Source organism: Lepus europaeus, chromosome 8 (genome assembly GCF_033115175.1).
Source record: "Lepus europaeus isolate LE1 chromosome 8, mLepTim1.pri, whole genome shotgun sequence".
Classification (NCBI taxonomy): domain Eukaryota; kingdom Metazoa; phylum Chordata; class Mammalia; order Lagomorpha; family Leporidae; genus Lepus; species Lepus europaeus.
The window spans coordinates 88,561,105-88,588,343 of record NC_084834.1 but is presented as its reverse complement, the minus strand read 5'-3'; the positions used below and the strand labels follow the sequence as shown (position 1 = coordinate 88,588,343).

The 27,239-nt window shown below is 44.3% G+C and overlaps 1 protein-coding gene across 4 annotated transcripts in view; it reads right to left on the bottom strand.

Annotated features, from left to right (window-relative positions):
* FAM13A (family with sequence similarity 13 member A) overlaps positions 1-24,910 on the bottom strand; it is a 359,592-nt gene extending 334,682 nt beyond the window's left edge. For 3 of the 4 annotated variants that reach the window (XM_062199863.1, XM_062199866.1, XM_062199867.1), the window contains exon 1: positions 24,677-24,910. In XM_062199863.1, coding sequence (XP_062055847.1) covers positions 24,677-24,703 — 27 coding nt within the window. In that variant the 5' untranslated portion in view covers positions 24,704-24,910. Of the gene's footprint in view, positions 1-8,017; positions 8,263-24,676 lie in introns of all 4 variants that reach the window. The other variant, XM_062199865.1, reaches the window with a different exon arrangement.
* Positions 24,911-27,239: the final 2,329 nt, after the last annotated feature.

Below are 27,239 nucleotides of genomic sequence, written 5' to 3'. Positions count from 1 at the left end.
TAGGTGTTTAGATTTTAACTGAAAAGTGATCCCTGTTAAATTTCAGAGTGGAAAAAGAGAGGGAGGAGATGCACGATTTGGGACACGCTCAATCGGACTTGCCCCAAATGGTGGAGTTAGAAATGTGCCAGGGGATTCTAATACATCCCATCAAGGCATGTACCAATGCCATCTCACTAGTCCAAGTGATCAATCTCAGTTCACAATTGATGACTCTGATAGGTCTAAGAGTCAAAGGGATCACACAAACAAGACTAGTATCTGCTAATACTAACTGATAGAATCAAAAAGGGAGAGAACGATCCAACATGGGAAGCGGGATACACAGCAGAGTCATAGAATGGCAGACGTCCTAAACAGCACTCTGGCCTCAGAATCAGCCCTTAAGGCATTCGGATCTGGCTGAAGAGCCCATGAGAGTATTGTAGGCATGGAAAGCCAAGACACCCTGGGGGGAATAAAAAAAAAAAAGACCTAAATGAAAGATCTCTGTGAGTGAGATCCCAGTGGAAAGAATGGGGCCATCAAAGAGGAGGAGAAAACTTCCACTTTGACTATGACCCTATCGGAATAAGATCAAAGTCGGCGAACCCTAAAGGCTTCCATAGCCTTGGCAACTCATGACTGGAGCCTAGGGAGATTACTGACGCCATGAACAGGAGTGTCAAATTGTTGAATCAACAACAGGAGTCACTGTGTACTTACATCTCATGTGGGATCTGTCCTTAATGTGTTGTCCAATGTGAAGTGATGCTATAACTAGTACTGAAACAGTATTTTTCACTTTGTGTTTCTGTGTGGGTGCAAACTGATGAAATCTTTACTTAGTATATACTGAATTGATCTTCTGTATATAAAGATAATTGGAAATGGAAAAAAAAAAAACCTGGTGTTAAATTGGAAATGGCATAGAAAGTTAATTTTTAAAAAATCATGTAGGATCTCTGTCTTTAATGTGCTGTACACTGTTATTTAATGCTATAACTAGTACTCCAACAGTATTTTTCACTTTGTGTTGCTATGTGGGGCAAACTGTTGAAATCTTTGCTTAATATATACTGAACTGATCTTCTGTATATAAAGAGAATTGAAAATGAATCTTGATGTGAATGGAAGGGGAGAGGGAGCGGCAAAGGGAAGGATTGCGAGTGGGAGGGAAGTTATGGGGGGGAAGCCATTGTAATCCATAAGCTGTACTTTGGAAATTTATATTCATTAAGTAAAAAAAAAAAAAAATAGACTGGATTGGATCCAGCAATGTGGCATGATGGGTAAAGCTGCCATTTGTGGAACTGGCATCTCACATGGGTGCCAGTTCATGTCCCAGCTGCTCCACTTCTGATCCAGCTTCCTGCTAACCGCCTGAGAAAAGCAGCAAAGTGGCCCCTGCCACACACACATACGTGACCCGTGGAAGCTCCTGGCTCCCAGATGTTGCAGCCAACTGGGGGTGAACCAGTGGAAGATATTTCTCTATTTGTTTCCCTCCCTCCCTCTCTCCATAACTCTTTCAAATAAATAAATCTTTAAAAACAAAAATAGCCTAGATCACCTTGCAAAGTAAAATCAACTAATTTCTACAAATTAAAAAGATAAAAGTCTGTTTAGTATATTGTTAGGTTCATGGAATTATTAAAAAACGAATCTAATGAAGATATTATGCGTTTTATCACTTCTGCTGAAACCATATAGATAGATGAGGATAAAAATAACAGAGGACAGAAAAGCTGTACACTCCAGTTTGTATCCGGGTGCCACTGCAGGTAGAGACAAGCAGGAAGCTTAGGGCAGGTGGTGCCCTGACACTGTGGCAGGCTGCAGAGAGCTGCTGGCGAGAGATCTTCTGACTCTCCTCTGGTTATTTATGACCTTAAAGATAGCACGGTTTGAGAAGGAGCCAACAGGCCTGAATTGTTCAGAGAAGTGGTGCACAGTACCTCTACCGACCACAAGGTGGCAGAGCTATCAGGAAGCATCAGAAAAACACCCTGCTTAACTGAGAGCAACCCAGCGGAAAAGTAGAACTCTCCTGACTCAGGTTACCTTCTGGGAGGAGAGGGAGGATGGAGCAAATTTCACAAAACTGTCCTTGAACGTTGAAAATTGAAAATGTACCTGGCCCCTCATTGCTGCATCCCACAGGACCCTCTTGCGGCTGACACAAAATACATGCCATTCAAGTATGAATAAGAAAAAGGGCCACAGCCAAGGTCTCTACAGAGACAAATTTCGGAAAGTATAAAAAAGCATTGCAAGTTGCCAGCAAGAGCTCATCAGAAAAATGTCACCAAGAAGTAGATGAAAACTTAGCCTAGCATAAAAAGATCCAATAAAAGCTAATAAGGATGTAGCACCAAAAAGCACGAGCAACAAAAGCATAAATTGGACTTCATCAAAATTAAAAACTGTGCACTTAAAGATGGAATCAATGGAGGGAAGTAATAACCCACAGAACAGGGCCGGTGCCGCGGCTCACTAGGCTAATCCTCCGCCTTGCGGCGCCGGCACACCAGGTTCTAGTCCCGGTCGGGGCACCGATCCTGTCCCGGTTGCCCCTCTTCCAGGCAAGCTCTCTGCTGTGGCCCGGGAGTGCAGTGGAGGATGGCCCAAGTGCTTGGGCCCTGCACCCGCATGGGAGACCAGGAGAAGCACCTGGCTCCTGGCTTCGGATCAGCGCGGTGCGCTGGCCGCACCGCGCCTGCCGCGGCGGCCATTGGAGGGTGAACCAACGGCAAAAGGAAGACCTTTCTCTCTGTCTCTCTCTCTCACTGTCCACTCTGCCTGTCAAAAATTAAAAATAATAATAATAATAATAATCCACAGAACAGAAGGAAATACATGCAAATCACATACCTGGGATGTGATTAATACCCAGATTGTGTAAAGAATTTCAGGGCTGGCACTGTATTATAGCAGGCAAAGCTGCTGCTTGCAGTGCTGAAATCCCATGTGGCCACCAGTTCAAGTCCTGGCTGCTCTACTTCCAATCTAGCTCCTTGATAAGGTGCCTGGGAAAGCAGTAGAAGATGGCCCAAGACCTGGAGGAAGCTTCTGCCTCCTGGCTTTGGATTGGCCCAGCTCCAGCCATTGCATCCATCTGGGGAGTGAGCTGGCAGATGGAAGCTCTCCCCCCCCCCCCCCTTCTCTCTCTGTGTAACTCTGACATTCAAGTAAATAAATAAATTTTTAAAAAGAAAAAAAAAAACAGGTGATTCCTCAAAAAGTTAAACCTAGAACTACCATGGCATCCAGCAATTCCATTCCTGGATATACACCCTGGAAGCACAGACTCAGAGAACATGTACACCAATGCTCATACAGCAGTATCTGCCATAGACAAAGACTAGGAGCAACCCAATGTGCATCAGCAGACGAATGGACAAACAAAACATGGTAGGTTCATACAGGGGAATATGATGACTCAGTCTTAAAGAAGGGAATCCTGATACATGCCACACAGGGATGAACTGTGAACACATTACACAGAGTGAAATAAGTCAGACACAAAAGGACAAAGCTGGGCTGACTGCACGTACTCAACATACCCAGGCTAAGTCAATTCCTAGTTTCCAGGGGTGGAGTTAGCAGTTACTGTTTATTTGGCATGAGTTTATGTTGGGAAAGATGCAAACATTCTAGATATGGATAGTGGTGATCTCTGTACAATACTGTGAATACCTACCGCCATGAAATTATATATATATTTCACCATAATAAATGTTATGCATATTTTACCTTGAAAAAAAGTTGATGAGTTAATCACAATGACCAAAAAAAATCAAAGTACAAAAATCTAGGGAAGAGATGATCAGACAACAGGAGAGTATTAAGTAGAGGCTGGCACCGCTCAGGAAAGGAAGAAAAGGAACAGGCAAAAAACACTTCGGAAGTGAAGACAAAATGACGAAGGGCAGATTGGAGAAAAGCCATCCCAGCACAGTGAGGGGCACAAGGGACACAAAGGAGAAAAGCAGATGTCATGAGACACAAAGGGGAGACAACAGGGCCCAAGCGAGAGCTGGAGAGCAGCGATGTGCTCCAAGTGTGTGCGCGCTACAGCGTCCTCACAGAGAGCTCAACGGTGGAGTCCAATATTCACACACACAACCCATGAAAACGTTGTTCATATGGAAGTGGTCTTGAATCGACACATTGAAAGGCATACCATAGCCATAGAAGAGCTCACAAAAAGATAGAGTCTACAAAAATTATTAAACTAAAGAATATTTTTGGTAGCCAAGCCAAATAAGGAAAAACTAAAGAAGTAGCTTAAAGACTACAATATTTCACAGTGGAACACAATGGGGTAAGACAAGATATTTATGAAAATATGGACCAAGTTTTATAGCCAGCTAAGTTGTCCTTCAAACATAAAAGCTAGGGTTAAATATACAAAGGTTAAGAGAAGATTGGACATTTGAACCTTCCTTGAGAAAACTACCCAAGTTTTAACCAATTAATAAAAGCAGGGGCACTTTGATGAAAAGACAGCAAAGAAACTAAAAGGGAAACAAAAGGAAATGCAACTGTTTATTGGGAAGGAATGAAGAATCTGGGATACTGCCACTTGTAAGAGAAGACATACTTGGGTCTGCAACCTTTTCAGATTTTAGGAGAGTTGCCACACACTTCTTCAAGGCAGAAGTCGGAAGTCAGTGGAGACAGATTTTAAGACATTTAAAGTAAGAGAAAAAAGTTCTGTCTAAATATGAAACAGACTTTGTCAGAAGGTGGCAAAGCTCCTAGTAGCCAAAGATGGGCAAACACAACAATGTGACCCCACTTGCTATCCATCTTACTCACAGAGATTTTATTTATTTAAAGAAAAGTTGGGGCTGGTGCTGTGGCGCAGCGGGTTAAAGCCCTGGCCTGCAGCACTGGCATCCCATATGGGCACAGGTTCTAGTCTTGGCTGTTCCACTTCCCATCCAGCTCTCTGCTATGGCCTAGAAAAGCAGCAGAAGATGGCCCAAGTCCTTGGGCCCCTGCACCCAAGTGGGAGACTCGGAAGAAGCTCCTGGATCCTGGCTTCAGATCAGCTCAGCTCTGGCTGTTGCAGTCATTTGGAGAGTGATCCAGTAAATGGAAGACTTCTCTCGCTCTCACTCTCTTGCTCTCGCTCTCACTCTCTGGCTCTCGTGCTCGCTCTCTCTCTGGCTCTCGCTGGTTCTACGTCTGTAACTCTTTCAAATAAATAAAAATAAATCTTAAAAAAAAAGTAAATGTTGGTGAGAAGAAAAACTGTAGGAAGTAGAGTGGTTCACATCTCTGAGGGGCAACATGGCAGCACCCAGCATAGACTGGAGTGTCTTCCAGGCTGCCCTTCCCCATGCTAGGGCTCCAAACATAGGAGAAGGGATGCAGCAGTGAACACAACTCCCATCTTACAGAGCTGGGACCTCGAGATACCACAGTACACTGCTGGGGGTGAGAAGGGGTGTAAAATGAATGTCAACCATAACCTGCTCCCATAACTCTAAATGATCATTGAAAAATGGTAGGACACATACAAATGTCTCTTCTGGGTTATGGGATCTTGAATGTCATACTTTCTACTTTTATTTGGATTTCTTAAATTGTGTACTCTAAAGTCTGTATTACGATTATAACAAAAAAATTAAAGTTACTATAAAAAGTCTTTATGTAAAAGCAAGTCAAGACCTGTAGACTTCCAGTGATGGTAGAAAGGTCTGCAAATCCCCTGAAAATTTTTTAGTATATGTGCTGCCGAAGCGAGCACAATCCCCTAAAAAAATAAAAAGCAGAGTACATATAACCAGACAAAATTGTTAAAACACCATTTGGGGACTCTGGATTTTAAGTTTCATTCATTTATTTGAAAGGAGAGAGACAGACAGACATCTTCCATGTACTGGTTCACTCCCCAAATGCCCACAACAACCAGAGCTAAGCCAGGAGTCAAGAACTCCATCCAGGTCTCCGGGTAGCAAGGACTTCATTACTTGAGACATCACACGTTGCCTCCAATGGTGCACGTTAGCAAGAAGCTGGATGGGAAGCAGAAGCAGGACTCAAACCTAGGCACCTCTATGTGGGATGTGGGCATTCTAAGAAGCAGCTTAATGTTGTGCCAAAATACTGACCCTTACTCTAGATATTGATCGAAGGTAAAAAAAAAAAAATGAAACAGATACACTTATTCAGGAAAAGCTGCTGGAATTTAGTTAAGAATAGCTGGCATTTGTGGCCCTCTTGCCTGGGCCTGTACCCAACCCCTCCTCCCCTTCCTGGTTACTACCTCAGGCTCAACCAGCAGTGAAGAGCTACTCCAAAAAGGGTCCAACTTGATTTAGAAGAGAAGACAAAAACCCCACATCCAGTAGGTCATGTATCTGAAAATGGACTTGTATCCAGAATATAAAGAACTCTTATAACTCAAACACAAATGATCCAACTAAGAAGCAGGCAAGAGATAGGAGTAAACATTTAACCAAAGAATATTTTCAAAATGGCTAAAATGCATATGGAAACATGCCCAACATTAGTCATTAAGAGATAGCACTACTAATTCATTACAGTGTCTATAATAACAAAGCCTGACAGTACCTTAAGCTAGCAAGGATATAGAGAAACTGGAACCCTCAAACATTGCTGGTGGGAATGCAAAATAGCTGGAAAATAATTTGGTAGTTTCTCAAAATGTTAAATGTCAATTGATAAATAACTCAGTAACTCTCCTCTTAGGTACTCACCCAAGAGAACAAAAACACAGAACCACCAAGACCTGTACATCAACATTCAGAGCAGTATTACCGTGATCAAAATGGTAGGCAACCCAAGTCCAGCGACCAATGAATGGTGGTATATCATAGAGCAAAATATTAGTCAGCAGTAAAAGGAAATTTTTTTTTTGGCAGGCAGAGTTAGACAGTGAGAGAGACAGAGAGAAAGGTCTTCCTTCCATTGGTTCACCCCCTCAAATGGCTGCTAGGGCTGGTGCGCTGTGCCGATCCAAAGCCAGGAGCCTCTCCTGGTCTACCATGCGGGTGCAGGGCCCAAGCACTTGGGGTCATCCTCCACTGCACTCCCGGGACATAGCAGAGCTGGACTGGAAGAGGAGCAACTGGGACAGAACCGGTGCCCCAACTGGGACTAGAACCCAGAGTGCCGGTGCCGCAGGCAGAGGATTAGCCTAGTGAGCCATGGCACCGGCCAGTAAAAGGAAATTTAACGCTGACACATGCTACAGCATGGATGGACCTCAAAGACGTTACACTATACCAGCCACAAGAGAGCAGACATTGGACAATGCCACTTCTATCAAATTCCAGAAATGGCCAATTTGTAGTGATAGAAAGTCAATTAATCATTGTCTGAGTTTGAGGGGGAAAAGGAAAATGGCAGAAATGGGAACTGACTGTAAATGGGCATAAGGGATCTTACTGAAGTCATAGAATGTCCTAGAATTATATAGTGATGTCTGTACAATCGTAAATGTACTAGAAGTCATTAAACTGTTTATTTTCAATGGGTATACATTATCTATGAAAATTATACCTCAGAAGAGTTGTCAATTACATTGAAAAGTTGGTGCAGGCTTCATGGTGCAGTGGGATTCCCACATGCCTCACTGAAGTGCCTGCACCCCATACAGGAATACCAGTTCTCAAGTCCAGGCTGCTACACTTCCAGTCCACCTCCCTGCTAATGCAGTTAGGAAGCACAGGATGATGGCCCAAGTGTTTGAGTCCCTGCCACCCACATGGGAGACCTGGATGGAGTTCCTGGCTCCTAGTCTTGGTCTGGCCCTGCCCATTGCAGCCATTTGGGGAGTGAACCAGAAGATGGAGGATCTCTCTCTCTCCCCACCCCCCAACAGCTTTCAAATAAATTAATAAATCTTCAAAAAATAAAATAGAAATGTCAAGAAGTGCTTGGCAGTTCTGTGCCAAAATAAGACTGTCAGTAGACAGATCTGTTTTTAGAAACATTTGCACTTTACATTTATCCCCCCTCAACAGTTCTGATGGTAGAAGCACTTTGTAGAGTGTGTCACCTTTGCGGCAGCTACAACAACCTATGAAGCACTTGCAGGCACGGAATCCATGCTTAGACTCCTTTGTGTATTTGAAGAGAAAGGGGAGCGCTCTCGATGTCATAATTTTCCTCCTTCTGTTCCTCATCTCCAGAAGGTTGAACAGGGACAAGGAGGATGTCAACAGAAGAGGTGGCAGTGAATCAAGTCTGAACAACACTCAGGGAAGGCTCTTCTGGCTACTGCCTCCCGATGCCTTCAGCAGCCTACATGTGAAGGTAAAACCAGAGGATGTCTTGAATTTTTAAAAGATTCCAAAAACTCATTTAAAGTTAATAACTTAATGCAATAGAAGAGGCACAATGTTAAGAGAAGACTCAATTGTTTGAATACATAACTTCAAAGAAAACAAATGTGCTCCAAGGGGCCGGCATTGTGGCCTGCAGTGCTGGCATCCCATATGGGCACTGGTTCAAGTCCCAGCAGCTGTGCTTCTGATCCAGCTCTCTGCTGTGGCCTGGGAAAGCAGAGGATGGCCCAAGTTCTTGGGTCCCTGCAAATGCATGGGAGACCCGAAGGAAGCTCCTGGCTCCTGGCTTGGGATCTGTTGCAGCTCTGGCCATTACAGCCATCTGGGGACTGAATCAGCAGATGGAAGACTTCTCCCCCGGCCCCCTTTCTCTCCTCTGCCTCTCTGTAACTCTGCCTTTCAAATGAATAAATAAATCTTAAAAAAAAAAAAAATGCCCCAAAGTAATGCTGCAAATACTTGCAGGCCTATGAGATTTATTTATTTACAACATAAACCACGGGAATAAAAATTTCTATGACATCAGTTATTTACATCTGAACTAAAATTTGGTTCTTAAATACTAAAAGAATTTCTGGAATTTAAAAACAAGGCACCACAGCTCAATAGGCTAATCCTCCTAATCCTCCGCCTGCAGCACCAGCACCCCGGGGTTCTAGTGCCGGTTGGGGTGCCAGATTCTGTCCCGGTTGCCCCTCTTCCAGTCCAGCTCTATGCTGTGGCCCAGAGTGCAGTGGAGGATGGCCCAAGTGCTTGGGCCCTGCACCCCATAGGAGACCAGGAGAAGCACCTGGCTCCTGCCTTCGGATCAGCGCAGTGCGCTGGCTGCAGCGCACTGGCTGCAGCAGCCATTAGAGGGTGGACCAATGGCAAAAGGAAGGCCTTTCTCTGTCTCTCTCACTGTCCACTCTGCCTGTCAAAAAAAAAAAAAAAAGTGAATTAACTGCTTATAAGAGAGTTTTGTATACAAATTATCCAGAAACAGCTGTTTTTCTGCCTCTCATTTCCACTGTTATTCTCTACAGCTCTCCTAAAATGAAACATCTGAGTTCTAGTGTACGATTTTTAAGCAATTTTTATACTTTTCCTACAGTGAAATGGAGTACATACAAATTTAACAATTCAGTAGATCTTAAAGTGAAAAATCTTAAATATTTGTCACAATATTAAGATAACTTGAAATGAGGATATAACATAAAACAAATGAGAGTCACTTGAAATTGAGTAGATGACTGAATTAGTAGAAAATTAAAATAGCTAATAAGACTATATCTCCAGTGTAAATATTACCTTCTCCCTAGGACCTATCTTTTCAATTAAGATCAAGGAATTCCACCATCGGTCTGGGCTAACCATCCAGTCATCCAGATAAATAATCTCTCCTTGGAGTAAACACAGCAAGGGAAGGGCATGTGTGTTAATTTTGCAACTGGCTAACGAATGAATGAGTCTAACAATCTGATGGTTGCAATTTCTGGAAAGTACACAATGAGTCAGAATCCTAAAACAATGTGAGTGCACCTCACTTTATAACCTCAATTCTATAAGGGAATGCCTATAGCAGGTTGACCATCTGTGACAAGTTGACCCAAGACCACCAGGCCTTCCCTTTCATACTTCTGGAAGTGGTCACTGACGTCCTCATATGACAAGCCAGCTCAGTAACAGACTTGTGAATCTCTAGACTCTTCTTTATGCTCAGCTCAAACCGCATCACTACATTCTCTCAGCTCTAGTTTGCCAATGAAATTTACAGGGAAAAGCTATTTTCTTTTAAATAGTAGACCATTTCAGGAGAGTTAAAAATGACCTAACAGCTAAGAGAGTATTCACAGACTTTATTTTTTAAATACTTGTTAAACTTACAGAGAATAACATTAGAACTACATAGTTAAAGCCTCCAAAAGACCCATGAAAATGTCTGATGTATTTTGGTGGTCTTTCTATATTGGCACAAATAGCTAGCTAATGTTCCTTAGAATTGACTTAACCAGGCTAATCCTCTGCCTTGCGGGGCCGGCACTCCAGGTTCTAGTCCCGGTCGGGGCGCCGGATTCTGTCCCGGTTGCCCCTCTTCCAGGCCAGCTCTCTGCTGTGGCCAGGGAAGGCAGTAGAGGATGGCCCAAGTCCTTGGGCCCTGCACCCCATGGGAGACCAGGAGAAGCACCTGGCTCCTGCCTTCGGATCAGCGCAATGCGCCGGCCACAGCGGCCATTGGAGGGTGAACCAACGGCAAAAGGAAGACCTTTCTCTCTGTCTCTCTCTCTCACTGTCCACTCTGCCTGTCAAAAAAAAAAAAAAAGAATTGACTAAACCAATGTCTTTTTCTTTAACTGATATTTTGGTGATTTACAGTTTTTGCTCTTACAAATGTTGAAGCAATGATCATTTTTGCACACAGTTCTACATGACTTTTTTGTGTGAGAAGAAAATTTCCTAGAGATCAAAGTCCTAGATCAACAAGCATTTAAATTAGACATTTTGCTAGATGTTGTCACACTGTCCTATAAAGATACCGCAGGGTTTCAAGTTTGACTGACAGCATGTGAGAATGTCTGTTTCCCATTCTCCTGCCAATCCTGTGAATAATAAAAATCTTTAAGTTTGCTGGTATTTAATTATGAATGAATACTTTTCACATGTTTATTAGCACTTGTATTTCTTACTTATGAGCAACATCTTTCTCAGATTTTGTCATTTTGGAATGGACTAGTTTTATTTTTCTTACTGGTTTGTAGGAACTTTTGTATTAAAGTAGATTTTTTTGAAAATCATGTGTTGTTTCAAGTCTTTGCCTTAGCTTGCCTTTGGCATTTTAACCTACTGATGCTCTTTGGAGTCACGTAATCATTTTAATTATTTGGTAGAAAAGTTCACTGATCTCTTTAGAGTGTCTAGGGTTGAGTTTTCTTTAGCAGGTTAAGCTGCCACCTGCAAAGTAGACATCCCATATGGGTACTGATTCAAGTGTCAGCTACTTCACTTCAGATCCAGTTCCCTGCTAATGTGCCTGGGAAAGCAGCAGAAGATGGCCCAGGTGCTTGTGTCCCTGTACCCACATGGGAGACCCAGATGAAGCTCCTCGCTCCAGCCTAGCCCAGCGCTGCCCATTGTGGCCATTGGGGGAGGAACCAGCAGAGGAAGGACCTCTCTGCCTCTGTCTCTCCCTCTCTGTAAGTCTTTCAGATAAAATAAAGAAAGCAATGAAAGAAAGAAAGAAAGAGAAAGAGGAAGAAAGAAAAAAAAAAAAGGAAAGAAAAGGCAGGCAGGCAAAGTGACAAGGGGTGTATGGGGTGGAATCTTCCATCTGCTGGTTCTCTCCACAAATGGCTGCAACAGCCAAGGCTGGGCTGAGCCAGGCCAAAGCCAGGAGCCCAGAACTCCACCCGGGTCTCCTATGTACCCGGGGCCCAAAAAATTGAGCCATCACTGCTGCCCCCCCAGGATGTGTCAGCCAGATCAGATGTAAAGTAGCTGGACTTGAACCAGCACTGTAGTATGGGTATGTAGGCATCCCAAGCGGAGGCTTCCCTCCTGAGCCACAACACCTGCCCCACGATAACGCTTTAACTCATCATTTTAATATCTGATAAGGTAGCACCTCCAAGCTTAATATTGTTCAAGAAATATTTAAAAGAATTCAAACTGAGGGGCTGGCAATATAGCATAGCAGGTAAAGCCACTGCCAGCAATGCCAGCAATGCCAGCATCCCTTACGGGTACCAGCCTGGGAAAGCAGTGAAAGATGGCCCAAGTCATTAGGCCCCTGCCACCCACGTAGGGGACTTGGGTGAAGCTCCTGGTTTCAGCCCAGCCCAGTCCTGGCCATCTGTCTCTCCTCCTCTCTATAAAACTCTGCCTTTCAAATAAATATTTTTTTAAAAAGGAATTCAAGTGTAGGATATAGAATTTATAACATTATATAATATAGAGGGGCCGGCGCTATGGCACAGTAGGTTAATCCTCTGCCTGCAGCATTGGCATCCCATATGGGCACTGGTTCTAGTCCTGGCTGCCCCTCTTCCGATCCAGCTCTCTGCTATGGCCTGGGAAACAGCAGAAGACCACTCAAGTGCTTGGGCCCCTGCACCCGCATGGGAGACCAGGAGGAAGCTCCTGGCTTCGGATCGGCGCAGCTCTGGCCATTGCGACCATTTGGGGAGTGAACCATTGGATGGAAGACCTTTCTCTCTGTCTCTCTCTCTCACTGTCTGTAACTCTACCTTTCAAATAAATAAAATATTTAAAGAAAAACATTATAATATAGAAATAGAGAATATTTTCCCATAAATCATTCAAAAATCTCCTTAATTATATAACTTTCATAAATGTAATTATACTATTTCTTGCTGCATTGCTACTTTGAAATCCACCTAAGTTCATACTTACAGATACATTTGATGAAGCACACTTTTTTTAAAAAAATAGTTTATGATTCAAGAGCTATTAGACACAAGCTTCCTCCTTGTCTCTGGAATTTAATTTCCCTAATTGAGTTTTAAGATTCAGATCAAATCAATCTAACTCTTCTGTTCTTTATATAGTCTTTTCTACTCAATTATCCCATTCTTTCACTTGACCTGCTGTTTCATGCTGATTTGCAAGTTCCACCATTACTTAAGCTTCTTCACAATGTTCTGCATATGAACATTAATCGATCTACTCAACTGTGTTCAAAAACTGACCCTTAAATAAAGATAACCTAGATCCCAGTACTTTCTAAGTAGCCTTTAAATACCATGCAACAACTGTGTCATTGACCATGTGGAAGCATCTGAATCTCTTCCCGTTGAAACCTAAGCCTCTCTTGGCCCCACTGAGCACCCTTAGAAAGAGGCCCAATGAAGCTTATTCCTCCTATGTCATGTGAAAACACAGCGAGAAAGCTCCAGCGAGGAAGCAGAAAGCCCTTATCAGACACCAGGTCTGCTGCAACCCTGACCTTGGCTTCCCAGGCTTTGAAATTTGGAAAAACAAATTCTGTTTGGTGCAAGGTGTGTTGTTATAGCAGCCTGAACAGTCGCTTGATTCTTGTATTCAGTATCAGAGATGAAAATTCTGTGTGCGCTACAGATTAACAGAAAGGAATGCATACAATGCATGTGCCTGCCTATCATTAACTTTGTTTTCCCCCAGTGCCTCACTCATCGTTGGTTTACTGCGAACAGAAGTGAAAGTAAATGTTTAATTCTGCTTAAAACTTGGTCTACATCCAAAAATATAAACAGTCACTTCGGATCACAGTTCCTTTCATCTTATTTAAAATAAAGTAGAGTCCACCTATAAAGACAGCATTTGGGAAATAACTCAAGGCAAGACATAAAGTAGCCTCTGATATAGCCCAGGTAACATTTCTATTTTGCAATGTAGTTTACAATGCAGTCTCACATTGTTTGGCTTGATTCTCACAACAACCTGATTTAGGCTGCTATCATTGTTACCCAGTGGGTAAGCAGAATGGGAGAGGTTAAGTATTCTGTACAAGGTCAAACAGCCAGTAAGTGCTGGAGGCAAGACCCAAAGCCACTCTCTTCCCCTCAAATCCTGCGTTGTCCCACATCATGCCAAACTTGCATATCAGGCTGCTGTAACACCACACCTTGGACTAAATGAACAATAGCAAAGCACTGCATGATGAAATGTGTCACTTACAATGTTTGTTTTTGTTTGGCTACAGGTTATTGAAATTCCAGTTCAAGTTGGCTAAAAGCGTAAGGACATTTACGATTACATTATAGTCACAGGAAGGAGTTCTGGGGAAGGGAAGGTTCTGAGTTGCTGGATTCAGTGGGGTGCTCGCATGTCACCATATTCTGTTATGCACTGCTGTGTAAAGTCTTTACCCTCAGGCCACCTTCCCTCTTGATGCACAGATTACATGTCCACCAGCAGCATCTGGGGTGTACAATTCCTTGTAGGGGACGAGACTTATCACAATCGTGGCATATGTCTTTCTCTTTGTTGGAGTTCGCAACTTATTTTGGAAAGCTAATTGGAGTCCTGGCTACTTGGCTTCTGATCCAGCTTCCTGCTAATATGCTGGGAAGGCAGAAGATGGTGATTGAAGTAGTTGGGCCCCTGACACCCTGGGAGACCTGAAGTCCTAGGTTCCTGAGGCTTTGGCCTAGCCCAGACCAGTTCTGGGGGAGCATGTAGGGTGTGAACCAGCAGATGTAAGACCTCCTTCCCTCACTGTGCATTTCAAAAAATTTTTTCTAAAAAAAAGATACTCACATCCATCTCTCTGTCTCTGTCTCTGCCCTCCCTGTGTGTGTGTCCTTCTGCCTTAAATTAATGAAAATTTCTTTGAGGCCGGCACTGTGGCTCACTAGGCTAATCCTGCACCTTGCGGCACCGGCACACCGGGTTCTAGTCCCGGTTGGGGCGCTGGATTCTATCCCGGTTGCCCATCTTCCAGGCCAGCTCTCTGCTGTGGCCTGGGAGTGCAGTGGAGGATGGCCCAAGTCCTTGGGCCCTGCACCCGCATGGGAGACCAGGAGAAGCACCTGGCTCCTGGCTTTGGATCAGCGCGATGTGCCGGCTGCAGCGGCCATTGGAGGGTGAACCAACGGCAAAAAGGAAGACCTTTTTCTCTGTCTCTCTCTCTCTCACTATCCACTCTGCCTGTCAAAAAAAAAAAAAAAAAAGTTTCTTTTAGAAAATGATGCCAGTTAAGATGCCCTTTTCCTGAGATCCAGATGGAGTTTCAGGCTCCTGACTTTTGCCTCACCCAGCCCTGGACACTGCAGTAGTGAATCAGTGGATGGAAGATCTGTGTGTGCTTGTGTATGTCCCTGTCTAACTTCACTTTTCAAATAAATAAATCTTAAAACGATTCCCATGTCCCACAAGAGTACCTGAATTTGATACCTGGCTCTAACTCCGACTTTGCACCAATACAGACCATGGGAAGAAGCATGATTGCTCAGGTGACTGGGTCTCTGCCAGCCAGCCTAAAGGCCCAGATTGAATTCTCAGCTCCCAGCTTCAGCCCTGGCCATTGTGGGTCTGTGGGGGAGTGAACCAGTGGATGAAAGCTCCTTCTCTTTGACCCTCAAATTGAAAAAATAAAAATATTCCTATGTTTCTCAAGAATACTTTGCATTTAAGTGAGAATGTGTGACTAGTTCAAGCAATACACTGTGAGAAGAAAAGCAGGATACTTCCAGGATAAAAGAGATAAAAACATGTATGCCTAATCTCTTTTTTTCTTTCCCTGATGTAAGCTTATGGGGGTTCATGGTCATATATACATAGATAGATACAGAAAAAATACATCACCAAAAAGCAGTATCCTGGACACTAGAGTCCCCAGAAGGAGGAGAGATCTGCCATCCTGAGTTAGACTTTAATCTGTAAAAAAAAATCTTCATTTTCTTGAGCTTTTGTTAGTCTAGGTTCTGACTGTTGGGACAATTGGTGTTAAATGCCTTAGTGCAGGGGCCGGCACTGTGGCACAGTGGGTTAAAGCCCTGGCCTGAAGCGCCAGCATCCCACGTGAGTGCCGGTTCCAGTCCCAGCTACTCCTCTTCTGATCCAGCTTTCTGCTATGGCCTAGGATATCAGTAGAAGATGGTCCAAGTCCTTGGGCCCCTGCACCCGCATGGGAGACCTGGAAGAAGCTCCTGGCTTTGGATCGGCACAGCTCTGGCTGTTGCAGCCATCTGGGGAGTGAACCAGTGGATGGAAACCTCTCTCTCTGTCTCTACCTCTCTAATTTTGTCTTTCAAATAAATAAAATAAATCTTTAAAAAAATGCCTTAGTGCAGACTGCACCTGAGAAGAACCACACACTGAGTACCCTATCCATTGCCTGAGGTGGGATGCACATGTAGAGTCCTGCATTGACTATGATTTTATAGCAAGAGAATGCCTACTATTATTCAGTTGGAAACTCAAAATAACAAAAAGCACAAAATATTTACAATTACACTGCTAAATTGTGCTAGATGGAAAATTGTACAAGTTTCATAAAAAAGTGCTATCAGAAGATAGAATGCTTTTATGGGCAAGGCTTTGGCTTTTGGTGGGGGTCTCCAAAAAACCCATTTAAAAAATTATCTGAAACTTCTAGTTCTAGGGCATGACTTGCTCCATACTACTTGGTGCAAACATTACTGAATAGCTACTACTGCCTAGCCCTGAGCAAAAGGCAAGAGGCAAGAAATGCCAATAAGTTATGACCCCTTCAGCCAAGCTTTACAGATTGCTAGGGGGACAAGCAAATAGATAATATCTAGGAAACTGAACAGATGGTAAATATTACCTAAACTCTGTTATCAAGAGAGTACACTGCTCATTAATAGCTAGTGCATAGTCAGTGACAAAAACTAAGACCTGCCAGGTCTGCAATGCTCCAAACAAGGCCCATGTTCTGCTCAAAACTTCCGTTAAAAGACAGCAGCCTCAGCCGGCACCGCGACTCACTAGGCTAATCCTCCGCCTTGCGGCGCCGGCACACCGGGTTCTAGTCCCGGTCGGGGCACCGATCCTGTCCCGGTTACCCCTCTTCCAGGCCAGCTCTCTGCTGTGGCCAGGAAGTGCAGTGGAGGATGGCCCAAGTGCTTGGGCCCTGCACCCGCATGGGAGACCAAGAGAAGCACCTGGCTCCTGCCATCAGATCAGCGCGGTGTGCCGGCTGCAGCGCGCCAGCCGTGGCGGCCATTGGAGGGTGAACCAACGGCAAAGGAAGACCTTTCTCTCTGTCCCTCTCTCTCTCACTGTCCACTCTGCCTGTCAAAAAAAAAAAAAAAAGACAGCAGCCTTTTTACACAAGCCAACAAATCCATCAAGGCATCTAATGAACCTAATAGTAGTCACTACGGGATTAATTTGATACCAAACATCAAACAAGAAATTACCAAGCAGATAACCACCATGGCTTTGAAATTTGCATATATGCAATATTTACTGTGTTATTTAAGGAAATCCAATGTGGCTAAATAGAGAAGAGAAACAATGAGAAGGGCAGATAAAATTACTCAGAGATAATAGGTAAGGAAATAGCTTAGGAGACTATCTTTGTTTAGGCTGTTATAACAAAAAATACCATAAACAAGGCATACTTAGAAACAACAGAAATTTATTCTTCACATTCCTGGAGGATGAAGTCCATGATCGAAGGGGCCTACAGATTTGGTGTCTGGTGAGGGCGTACTTCCTGGCTCCTAGATGGCCCTGTTTTATTGTGTCTTCTCATGGTGGACGTGCAAACGAACTCTGAGATCTCTCCTCCAGCAGTACCAACGCTACCCACAAGGACTCTGTCTTCATGGGGCTATCACCTCCCAGAAGCCTGGAGTCCAAACACAGCAGGGAATAGGTTTCAATACATGAATTTCAGGAGGACACATTCAGCCTGTGGCATTCTACCCCTGCCCTTCTAAACTTCATGCCCTTTTTAATGTAAAATACGTTTGTTCAGACCCAACAGTCCCCAATGTCTTAACTTGTTCCAGCATCAACTCAAAAATTTTAAGTTCAAAGTCTCATCTGCATATCTACATCAGATAGGAGATTAATCCTAAGGCAATTCCTCTCCAGATATGAGACTGAAATCAAACACATTATGTGCTTCCCAAATACAACAGTGTGACACACACAGGATAGACATTCTCATTGCAAAAGGAGAAATGGAAAAGAGGAGTAGCAAGTGCTGAGCAAGTCTAGACCCCAAAAGGGCAAACTGCATTAGACTATGAGCCTAGAGAATAATCTTTCATGGCTCAGTGCTGTGCCCTCAAGGTGCACAAGGGTGGCGGTCTCCACCCAAGAGGATGAGGGTCCTGCCCTGACAGCTTTGCTGGATAGAGGCTGGATCGCCAAGGTTCCAGTGGGCCCTGCCATTATGGCTTGGCAGACTGGCCCTGAAGAAGTGCTCTGCCTGGACCCCCATCCCTGCTGCACTTGGGATATGAGCCATCCCTTGAAATGTACAAGGAGGCAGCCATGAGCCTGTGGCTTTGCACCCACCAACATGGGCAATAGTGGTCACCAAGGTTTGCAGTCTGTGCCCTCTGTACAAATGGAGAAGCAGCCACCAGGCTGTACTGGACCTGCCAGAGTCACACCTGGGATGGCTGTGAAGTGTGGGCCACAGTGTGGGGAGCTCAGCTCAAGATGCCAGGAGGTACAAGGCAGGTCCTGCAGGCACCAGGCACAGCAGGCCCTCCTTGGACGCTGCTCTTCCTCAGGACCTTTGCACCCTGGCCTGTGATGGGAGTGGCATCCTGGCACCTTCTAAATTGCCTTCAGGGTCACTCTTTCACAGCTTTGGAGAAAGGGCATCAGCTTCTGCCCAAGGTGGCTGATTGTTACCAATGTCCTTATCACACATGGCCACTGCCTGGGTATCCACCTCACCCCACCTCTCAGCTGGCTATCTCATTCTCTATAGTTGGGATAGGCTGAGAATTCTCCCAGTCTTTATGCCTTCTTTCTCATTAACAATCCCATCATTCAGTCACTCTTCTCTTCTTGCATTCTACTGTAAGCAGTAAGGAGAAAGGAGGACACTCCTTCTCCACGTCACTTAAAATTGTTCAGCTAAATCTCCAATTTCATTGCTCAAGTTCTTCCTTCCCCAAAACACTAGAACACTAACAAAGCCATGGAGTCCTTTGCCACTTTATCACAAGGGTCACATTTCCTCTAGCTTCCAATACTGTGTTTCTCATTTCCACCTGAGTTCTCAGAGCGCCTTTACTATCCATACTTCTGCCAACTTCTGCTCAGGATTACCTAGAACAATCTCTTAGAGGATTGAGGTTTGCTCTGCAGCTCGCCTTCTTTCTTCCTGAGCCCTCATCAAAATTGCCCCTTATGGCTGTCCACGACAATGCAACAAGCATTTTCTAGCACGTCCACCTAAATCCTCCCCTCCACCCAGTTCCAAAGCTGCTTCCATATTTTTATTTATTTGCCATTAGCAGTACACTCAGTTCTCAGTACCACTTTTTTAGGCTGTTTGGGCTGCTATAATAAAATGGCCATAAATGGCTTATAGAAACAACAGAAATTTACTTCTCACAGCTCCAGTGGTTGGAAATCCAAGACCAAGGGACCAGCAGACTCGGTGTCTGGGGAGAGGCCACTTCCTGCTCCACAGATGGCTGGCAGTGTTGTATTCTCACATGCAGAAGGGGTGAGCTTGGGTCTCCTGAGCCCCCATAAGGGCACTAATCCTGTTCCCGAATGCTCCAGCCTCATGATCTAACCATCCCCCAAAGGCTCCATCTCCAAATATCATTATATTGGATTTAGGTTTCAATACATGAATTTCAAGGGAAAACAAGCAGTCAATGGCAGAGACATATTCAATGTAAACAATTAAGTAGAAGTAGGACTAACTAAGCAACCACCACTTAGGAGGTACTCAATATTCATGCCTCAAGAGAGTTACCCACTTTGGCCCCATGTGCTGTCTGCCTGAGATACACAGATAAAAAAACCACAGTTGTTGGGAGTGTATTGGTAAGTCACAATGATAACCATGCCTACTAGCCATGGAAAACTGAGCAAGCCTCGTTGGTTTCAGACACACTGTGTCTGCTGTGCATCCATCCTATGAACCTTCAACTCTGGCGTTCTGGGGCCAGCACTGTGGCACAATGGACTAAGCGTCTGCCTGCAGGGCCGGCATCCCATATGGGCACTGGTTGGAGTCCCAGCTGCTCTACTTCCGATCCAGCTCTTTGATAATGCACCTGAGAAAGCAGCAGAAGATGGCCCAATTGTTTGGGTCCCTGACACTCATGTGGGAAACCTGGATGAAGCTCCTGGCTCCTGGCTTCAGCCTGGCCCAGTACTGGCTGTTGCAGCCATCTGGAAAATGAACCAGTGAATGGAAAATCTGACTCTCCCTCCCTTTCAAATAAATAAATCTTTCTTTAAAAAAAAAATAGAAAGATTCCGGATACTCCTGGAATTATCAGCAACAACAAGAGTTAGACATCCATAGGAAAGAATGGGCTGCCAGGCCCTGATAATACCAAGAGAACTGATGGGCAAATTCACCAGATTCGATACCTGAGCTAACCTGCAAATCAGTCTCAAGGTTCAGAGAACCCACACACAGGCTTTCTAGCACCCCTCTTTCTTCACATACTAGAATTGCAAACTTCCATTCTTAGCCCGTCACTCCTTCCAGGCCCACATGCTGCCTCGGCCAGACCAGCAGAGGGGAGGAAACCCACAACTCAGCATTCACCCGAGAGAACCAGAGTCACCCAAAAGTGACGTTTAAACCAGAAAATAAGATAACATTAACTGGCAAGGATGACTTTCCACTCCGCCTGGGTGGTGGCTTACCGAGGAAAAACAGATTTGTTGCAGCAAAGCAACTAAATTTTCTTTGTACATATGAGTAGATATAAGGAAATGTGTGAGGGCACTACAGTTTCCCTAGCAGCAACATTCCAAAACACTACCAGCATGGGAGAGTGAAATAAAAGGAATGAGGAAGAAAAAGTCAATTGGTAAGTAGAAACTTAGTATAGAAAGGGAATGAGTCCCAGCTCCAACTCCTGACTCCAGCTTCCTGTCAGTGCGGACTCTGGGAAGCAGCAGTGATGGCTCCCATAATCAGGTTCCTACATCTACATGGGAGACTGAGTCTGTGGTCCCTGGCTTTGGCTCAGCCCTGCACTGGCCACTGTGGGCACTGGGGTGTGAACCAGTGGATAGGAGCTCTGTCTGCCTACCTCTCAAATAAATAAGTAAATCAAAAGTAACAAGTGGGACAATATAGGAAAACATTTTTTAAGTCTATAAACACACACCCATTCACATACATTCTTATACACAGTATGAATATCTGGTACTCTATTATTCTGTCTAAAGAATGAGTGTTTTTTCAGCAGACTCATAGAATGGCAGATGTCCTAAAAAGCACTCTGGCCTCAGAATCAGCCCTTAATGCATTTGGATCTGGCTGAAGAGCCCATGAGAGTATTGTAGGCATGGAAAGCCAAGACACTCTGGCAAAAACAACAACAACACCTAAATGAAAGATCTCTGCGAGTGAGATCCCAGTAGAAAGAACAGGCCATCAAAGAAGGAGGTACTTTTCTCTGAAGGGAGGTGAGAACTTCCACTTTGACTAAACCTTGTCTAAATAAGATCAGAGTTGGAGAACTCAAAGGCTTCCATAGCCTTGGCAACTCATGACAAGATCCTCAGGTGATTACTGACACCATAAACAAGTGTGTCAATTTGTTAAGTCAACAATAGGAGTCACTGTGCACTTACTCCTCATGTAGGATCTCTGTCCTTAATGTGTTGTTCAGTGTGAATTAATGCTATAACTAGTACTGAAACAGTATTTTACACTTTGTGTTCTGTGTGGGTGCAAACTGATGAAATCTTTACTTAATATATACTAAATTGATCTTCTGTATATAAAGATAATTGAAAATGAATCTTGATGTGTATGGAATGGGAGAGGGAGCGGGATATGGGAGGGTTGCAGGTGGGAGGGAAGTTATAGGGGGGAAAAAGCCATTGTAATCCATAAACTGTACTTTGGAAATTTATATTTACTAAATAAAAGTTTAAAAAAAAAGAATGGTTTTTGTAGAATGATACTTGAATAGTTACTACATAGATGATATGTGTTCACTCACTCCCAAACTAAAAATCAGTACAGCAGTCTATGTGTAAATTGTAATGTGATTTTGTTTACAATTTTAAGCAACAAGCACTAAGAAAAAAGAATTGTTTTCCAAGAGATATCATCTTCTTGACATTTATGGTACAATTCCTGAAAACAATATTTGCTCTTACATAAAACTGAGACATAGCCCACTCCAAGGCTAATCTTAAGTTGGCAGGTAGGAATGATTGAGAGTTACTCATCTACCAGAGTGACTAATGCCTTAAACTGTGTGATTGCTATGCCAGCCACAAATTAAATTTTGTACAAAGATTTGGATATAAATTAAGGAAAAATATAGACTTTCATATGTGGGTCAAAAGGCATTTCAGTCTAAGTAGAGAACAATATATTGCAGACCAAGGACAAGAAGTAAGTTTCTTATTTATTTATTTGAAAGGCAGAGTTACAGAGAGGCAGAGGCAAAGAGAGACAGAGACAAAGAGAGAGGCCTCCATCCACTGGTTCACCCCTCAAACAGCCGTAATGGCTAGAGCTGGGCCAATCCAAAGCCAGGAGCCAGGAGCCTCCCCTGGGTCTCCCACGCAGGTGCAGGTGTTCAAGCACCAGGGCCAACCTCCACCATCCCACCCAGGCCACAGCAGAGAGTTGGATCAGCAGAGGAGCAGCAAGGACACAAAACAGCACCTACACGGGATGCCACTCCTCAGGCAGTGGCCCCACCCGCTATGCCACAACACTGGCCTCAAGAAGTAAGTTTCTAATCACAGAGGACTACACATCCACATGACAAGGTTCGATGTGCCAGCTCATTCTACACATCTCAGGTCTAAAGTATATAAAAGGTCAGAGGACGACAGCTGACATTGTAACACAGTGGGATAAGCCACCACCTGCATCACTGGCATTCCATATGGGCACCGGTTCAAGTCCCGGCTGCTCCACTTCTGATCCAGCTCCCTGCTAATGCGCCTGGGAAAGCAGCGGAGGATGGCCCAAGTGCTTGTGCCCCTGCACCCATATGGGAGACCCAGATGAAATTCCCAGCTCCTGGCTTTTGGCTTGGCCCAACCCCAGCTATTGTGGCCATTTGTGGAGTGGACCAGTGGATGGAGGATCTTTCTCTGTAGCTCTGCTTTTTCAAATAAAAGAAATCTTTGGGGGAAAAAAAAAGAGGTCACAGAACAGAAGACTTATCTTTAGGGCTGGCATTGTGGCTAGTGGGTAAAGCCTCTGCCTGTGACACTGGCATCCCATATGGGCACCAGTGGTGTTCTGGCTGCTCCATTTCTGATCCAGCTCTCTGCTAATGGGCTGGGAAAGCAGTGGAAGACAGCTCAAGTATTTAGGCCCCTGCTACCCACATGGGAGACCCAGAAGAAGCTCCTGGCTCCTGGCTTTGGGCTGCCCAGTCCTGGCCATTGAAGCCATCTGGGGTGTGAACCAGCATATGGAAAAATCTCTCCCTCTCTTTAACTCGTAAAATCTTTAAAAAAAAAATAATAAAAGGAAGATATCTCTGGAGTGAAATGAAAGTCAGTATTTTATATATAGACTAAGTAGGCTTTGAAGGAAAAACTCTGTTGAATGATCAAAAAAAAAAAAACAACAACAACAACAACAAACAACAACACTTGGATACCCGGCCACTACAAACCGTTGGACTAAAATGGAAAAAAAAAAAACAGATCAGCATACATGTAGCTCAGAGTCTCCCCATAGCTTAACTGAAATTTTTCAGTCCATGGGGGAGGGTCCACCATCAGGGACAGCTCAGGGTCTACGAGTCACAGGCTGCCCGGCTATTTCAGGATGCTACCACAGCCTATGACAAATTTCAGCTCCTTCTGAAACTTCAGACAAATAAAGTGGATCTGACCTGAATGTGAGCTTTGTTTTTCTTTAAAAAAGTGAGCAGTTAAGGTGACAGACAATAACAAATATATCTCATTTATTACTTCTAAGCACAAATAAAATGCCTTTTTGGAATACAGTATCAAGTTGCAATAATTGTGATTTACATATATGAATTTTCTAAATACTAAAATAAAAATGTTAATTTCAGCATTGTATAGTACAAATGACAATATCTGATCATTGCAAAAGGTTTTAAATAAGCACTAGAATTCTGTAGAAATTCACCAAGTTCAGCCCAAAACACGCGTTTTCCCATGGATTTTCTATCGGAGTTATTTATTGATGCCACTGTACTATCACAGCCATCAGTTTCTGTAGCCGATTCAGGATTCATGAACATTTATATGCCATGCTTTTCCACCACCATTTTCAGCAACCACGCTGAAACCAAAATTCCAGAATTGCTACATGAAAACAGGAATGTGAGACAGCAAACTGTCATACACACGTCCGAGGTCATAAATGAAAGGTTATTTTAATTCTTTCTCAAGCTAGCCACAAGATTTTTCCAATAACTATGAGTAGGCTTTCCCTTTTAACTCTTTAGGAACCAAAAAGTCTAAAACACTTGTGAGTGCCCCGGAGTTAAGGAGACACACTCAGCATGTATCTTCCTTCACCTTTTTTAGAAACAGAAGTGGCTAAAAATGCTGGGTGCTACCCCAAACATCGCTTAATACCCATCTGGAATAGATAGGAGTTGAAGCAACAAGTCTTGCTCCTCCTCCTGGGAAGGCAGAACAAAGTCACACAACCATCTCACGGAAGCCTGGGGAGCAGCAGCTGCCGCTGGACCCGGCAGGCCCCAGAGTAGCCCAGCCCGCAGAAGGCCTGTACTTACACAGATGGCCAGAGCTCCTGCCCCCATTCTCTCAGCAAGCGCCTGCAAGAGCGGATGAAGACCAGATGAACGCAATCAAGTGACAGCAACACACTAAAATCCCATTCACTGGGAATGCTCCGATTTGAAAACCAGCCCCCGGTCCAAAGGCCCCGCGGTGGGTCGGGGAAGAGCGGATCCTAACATTTTAGGAAGTGTGGTTTGCTTCTTACTCGGCTAAAGCCACATGGCTGGGAGGGCTGCCTGGAGTTGAAATCTGATCCGGAGCCTCCGTGTTGGCAAGTGGAGGGAGTCATGTGACTCGGGTCTTAAGTCGCTGACATCTTTTTCTTAAACCTGACTTGCTAAATACCACACACAGCCCAGAACACTGCCGATCACCCAGCAGCCCCTGAACAGGACCAGGAGTGCGCAAAGCAAGAACTTGCTCTCTTGGCACTACTGCTCTCCAAAGACAATTTTCACAGTTACGCTGGGGTTTAAATCTGCAGGTACACATCTCATTTCTCTAAAGCAGCTTCTCTTCCACTTCTCTGGGAGAAAGCAGCTAAATTCTACAGACATTTTCTTACCTGCACCTTCATCCTAGCAGAATCGCTTTACACGAAAATGCTTTATTTTATGTAGCTGGTACTTCCTACCCTCTAACTCCTCTTGAAGTATTTTATTCACATGCACTGACAACAAACATGAACACCACACTTCCAGACATCCACGGTGCTATGGAGGCGATTTGCATTCTGGAAAATTAGCCTGTAGTCACCCTTTCAATAACTCAAATGCTGTGTTACTAGGAAATTTCAACGGAAAGCTAAAAGATCCACTGCAGACAAACCAGAAGGAAACTATCCTATTTTTATTTCATTTCCTGTCAAAAATTTTTTTAAGAGGTCTGGGGTACTTAAAGCTGATAAATATTACTTATGAAGTTTCACTTAACCCCATTTTAAAAGATTTAAATTGTACCACCAAGGGCATGGTAAAGTTATGTATTAAAGAGTATGGAGGAGAAGGGAAAACCAAACCCAGCCCCCACCTCAATACCATAGAACCCTTCATTGCTAATCTTCCTGGTGTGTCTACAGCCAGCCAGCATGCACCTGCAGCTGAGTCGATGCAGCACCTCAAGCTAGGCAGAGCACAGGACACGGCGGCTGCGTCTGATTCTAGCCATACACAGAAAAGCTCGTCCAGACCCTTGCCACAAGCTGAATCCCACAGAGGGCAACAGGGCGAGAGAACGGACATCATCTTCTCCTTAGAAGAAAGAGAATAATTTTCCTGCTTTGACCTTAATCTAGCCCATTAGCAAAGGGAACTGCTAAAGAACTTTAACTAAAGAACCTTATCATAACAAGCTTTTTCTAATATCTATCTTATTCTTTGGTTAGCAGTGCTTAAATAACCAGATCATGAAAAATGAAACATTTAGACTAGATCACCCAATTGCTGCTTTTGACCTATGCTAGGCCAGGCACCAGAATGCATGTTGTACAGACACTGGTAAGACATGACTAGCCCATGGGCTGAGAGAATAAAAATGAGCAACTGTCTGTGATTATTAAGGGGAGATGGGATTCACAAAAATACAGCACCCTGGCGTCCTGATGTTTCTTAGCAGAAGGAATCCGAGGGAGCCACACCGGCAGGACGGTCACTGTCATCTCCCCTGCCCTTCCCTCCAGAACCTAGGCAGCGCCTCCTGACATCCCCTGCAGCAGGTCAGAAGGGCTTCCTGGAAGAGGTGGCCTTCCTACACTGGGTGGGAAAGAACACCCTTACCTGTGAAGACGTGGGCTCACAGAGAAGAATCTGTGCAAACAGGCCTCGCCAAGCTTCCCCCAGCTTGCTGTCATTAGATCATCCCTGCTTCGTCCCATCGCCTTTCTCCAGGCTATCCACTCTTCGTCAGACCCGACATAAAAACCCACAGGTTTGATCATTTCTATGGGTCACCCTTTCCTGTGAGGGCTCCTGCATCATGTGCCATTCATCAAATACTCAGATGTTTCAGCCATAAACCAGGATGGATGAGGAAAAACTAATTTTCCTTCCCCACCAGATGGATGAATAAAGAAGCAAAGGCAGTGTACAAGAGTAACAGGATGCCTATATACACTTAACATACCTCACTTCTATTATATTGTCCATGCTTGTCAAAAAAAAAAAAAAACCCACACTTTATACTAACCTACAACTTTATATCCCACTTTCCATTTAATACTGTATCTGAGGGGCCAGCGCCGTGGCTCATGTGACTAATCTTCTGCCTGAGGCGCCGGCATCCCATATGGGCACCGGGTTCTAGTCCCGGTTACTCCTCTTCCAGTCCAGCTCTCTGCTGTGGCCCGGGAAGGCAGTGGAGGATGGCCCAAGTGCTTGGGCCCCTGCACCTGCATGGGAGACCAGGAGGAAGCACCTGGCTCCTGGCTTCAGATCGGTGCAGCACCAGCTGTAGCAGCCATTTGGGGAATGAACCAATGGAAGGAAGACCTCCCTCTCTCTTTCTATAACTCTACCTGTCCAAAAAAAAAAAAAAATACTGTATTGGAGACACATTCTT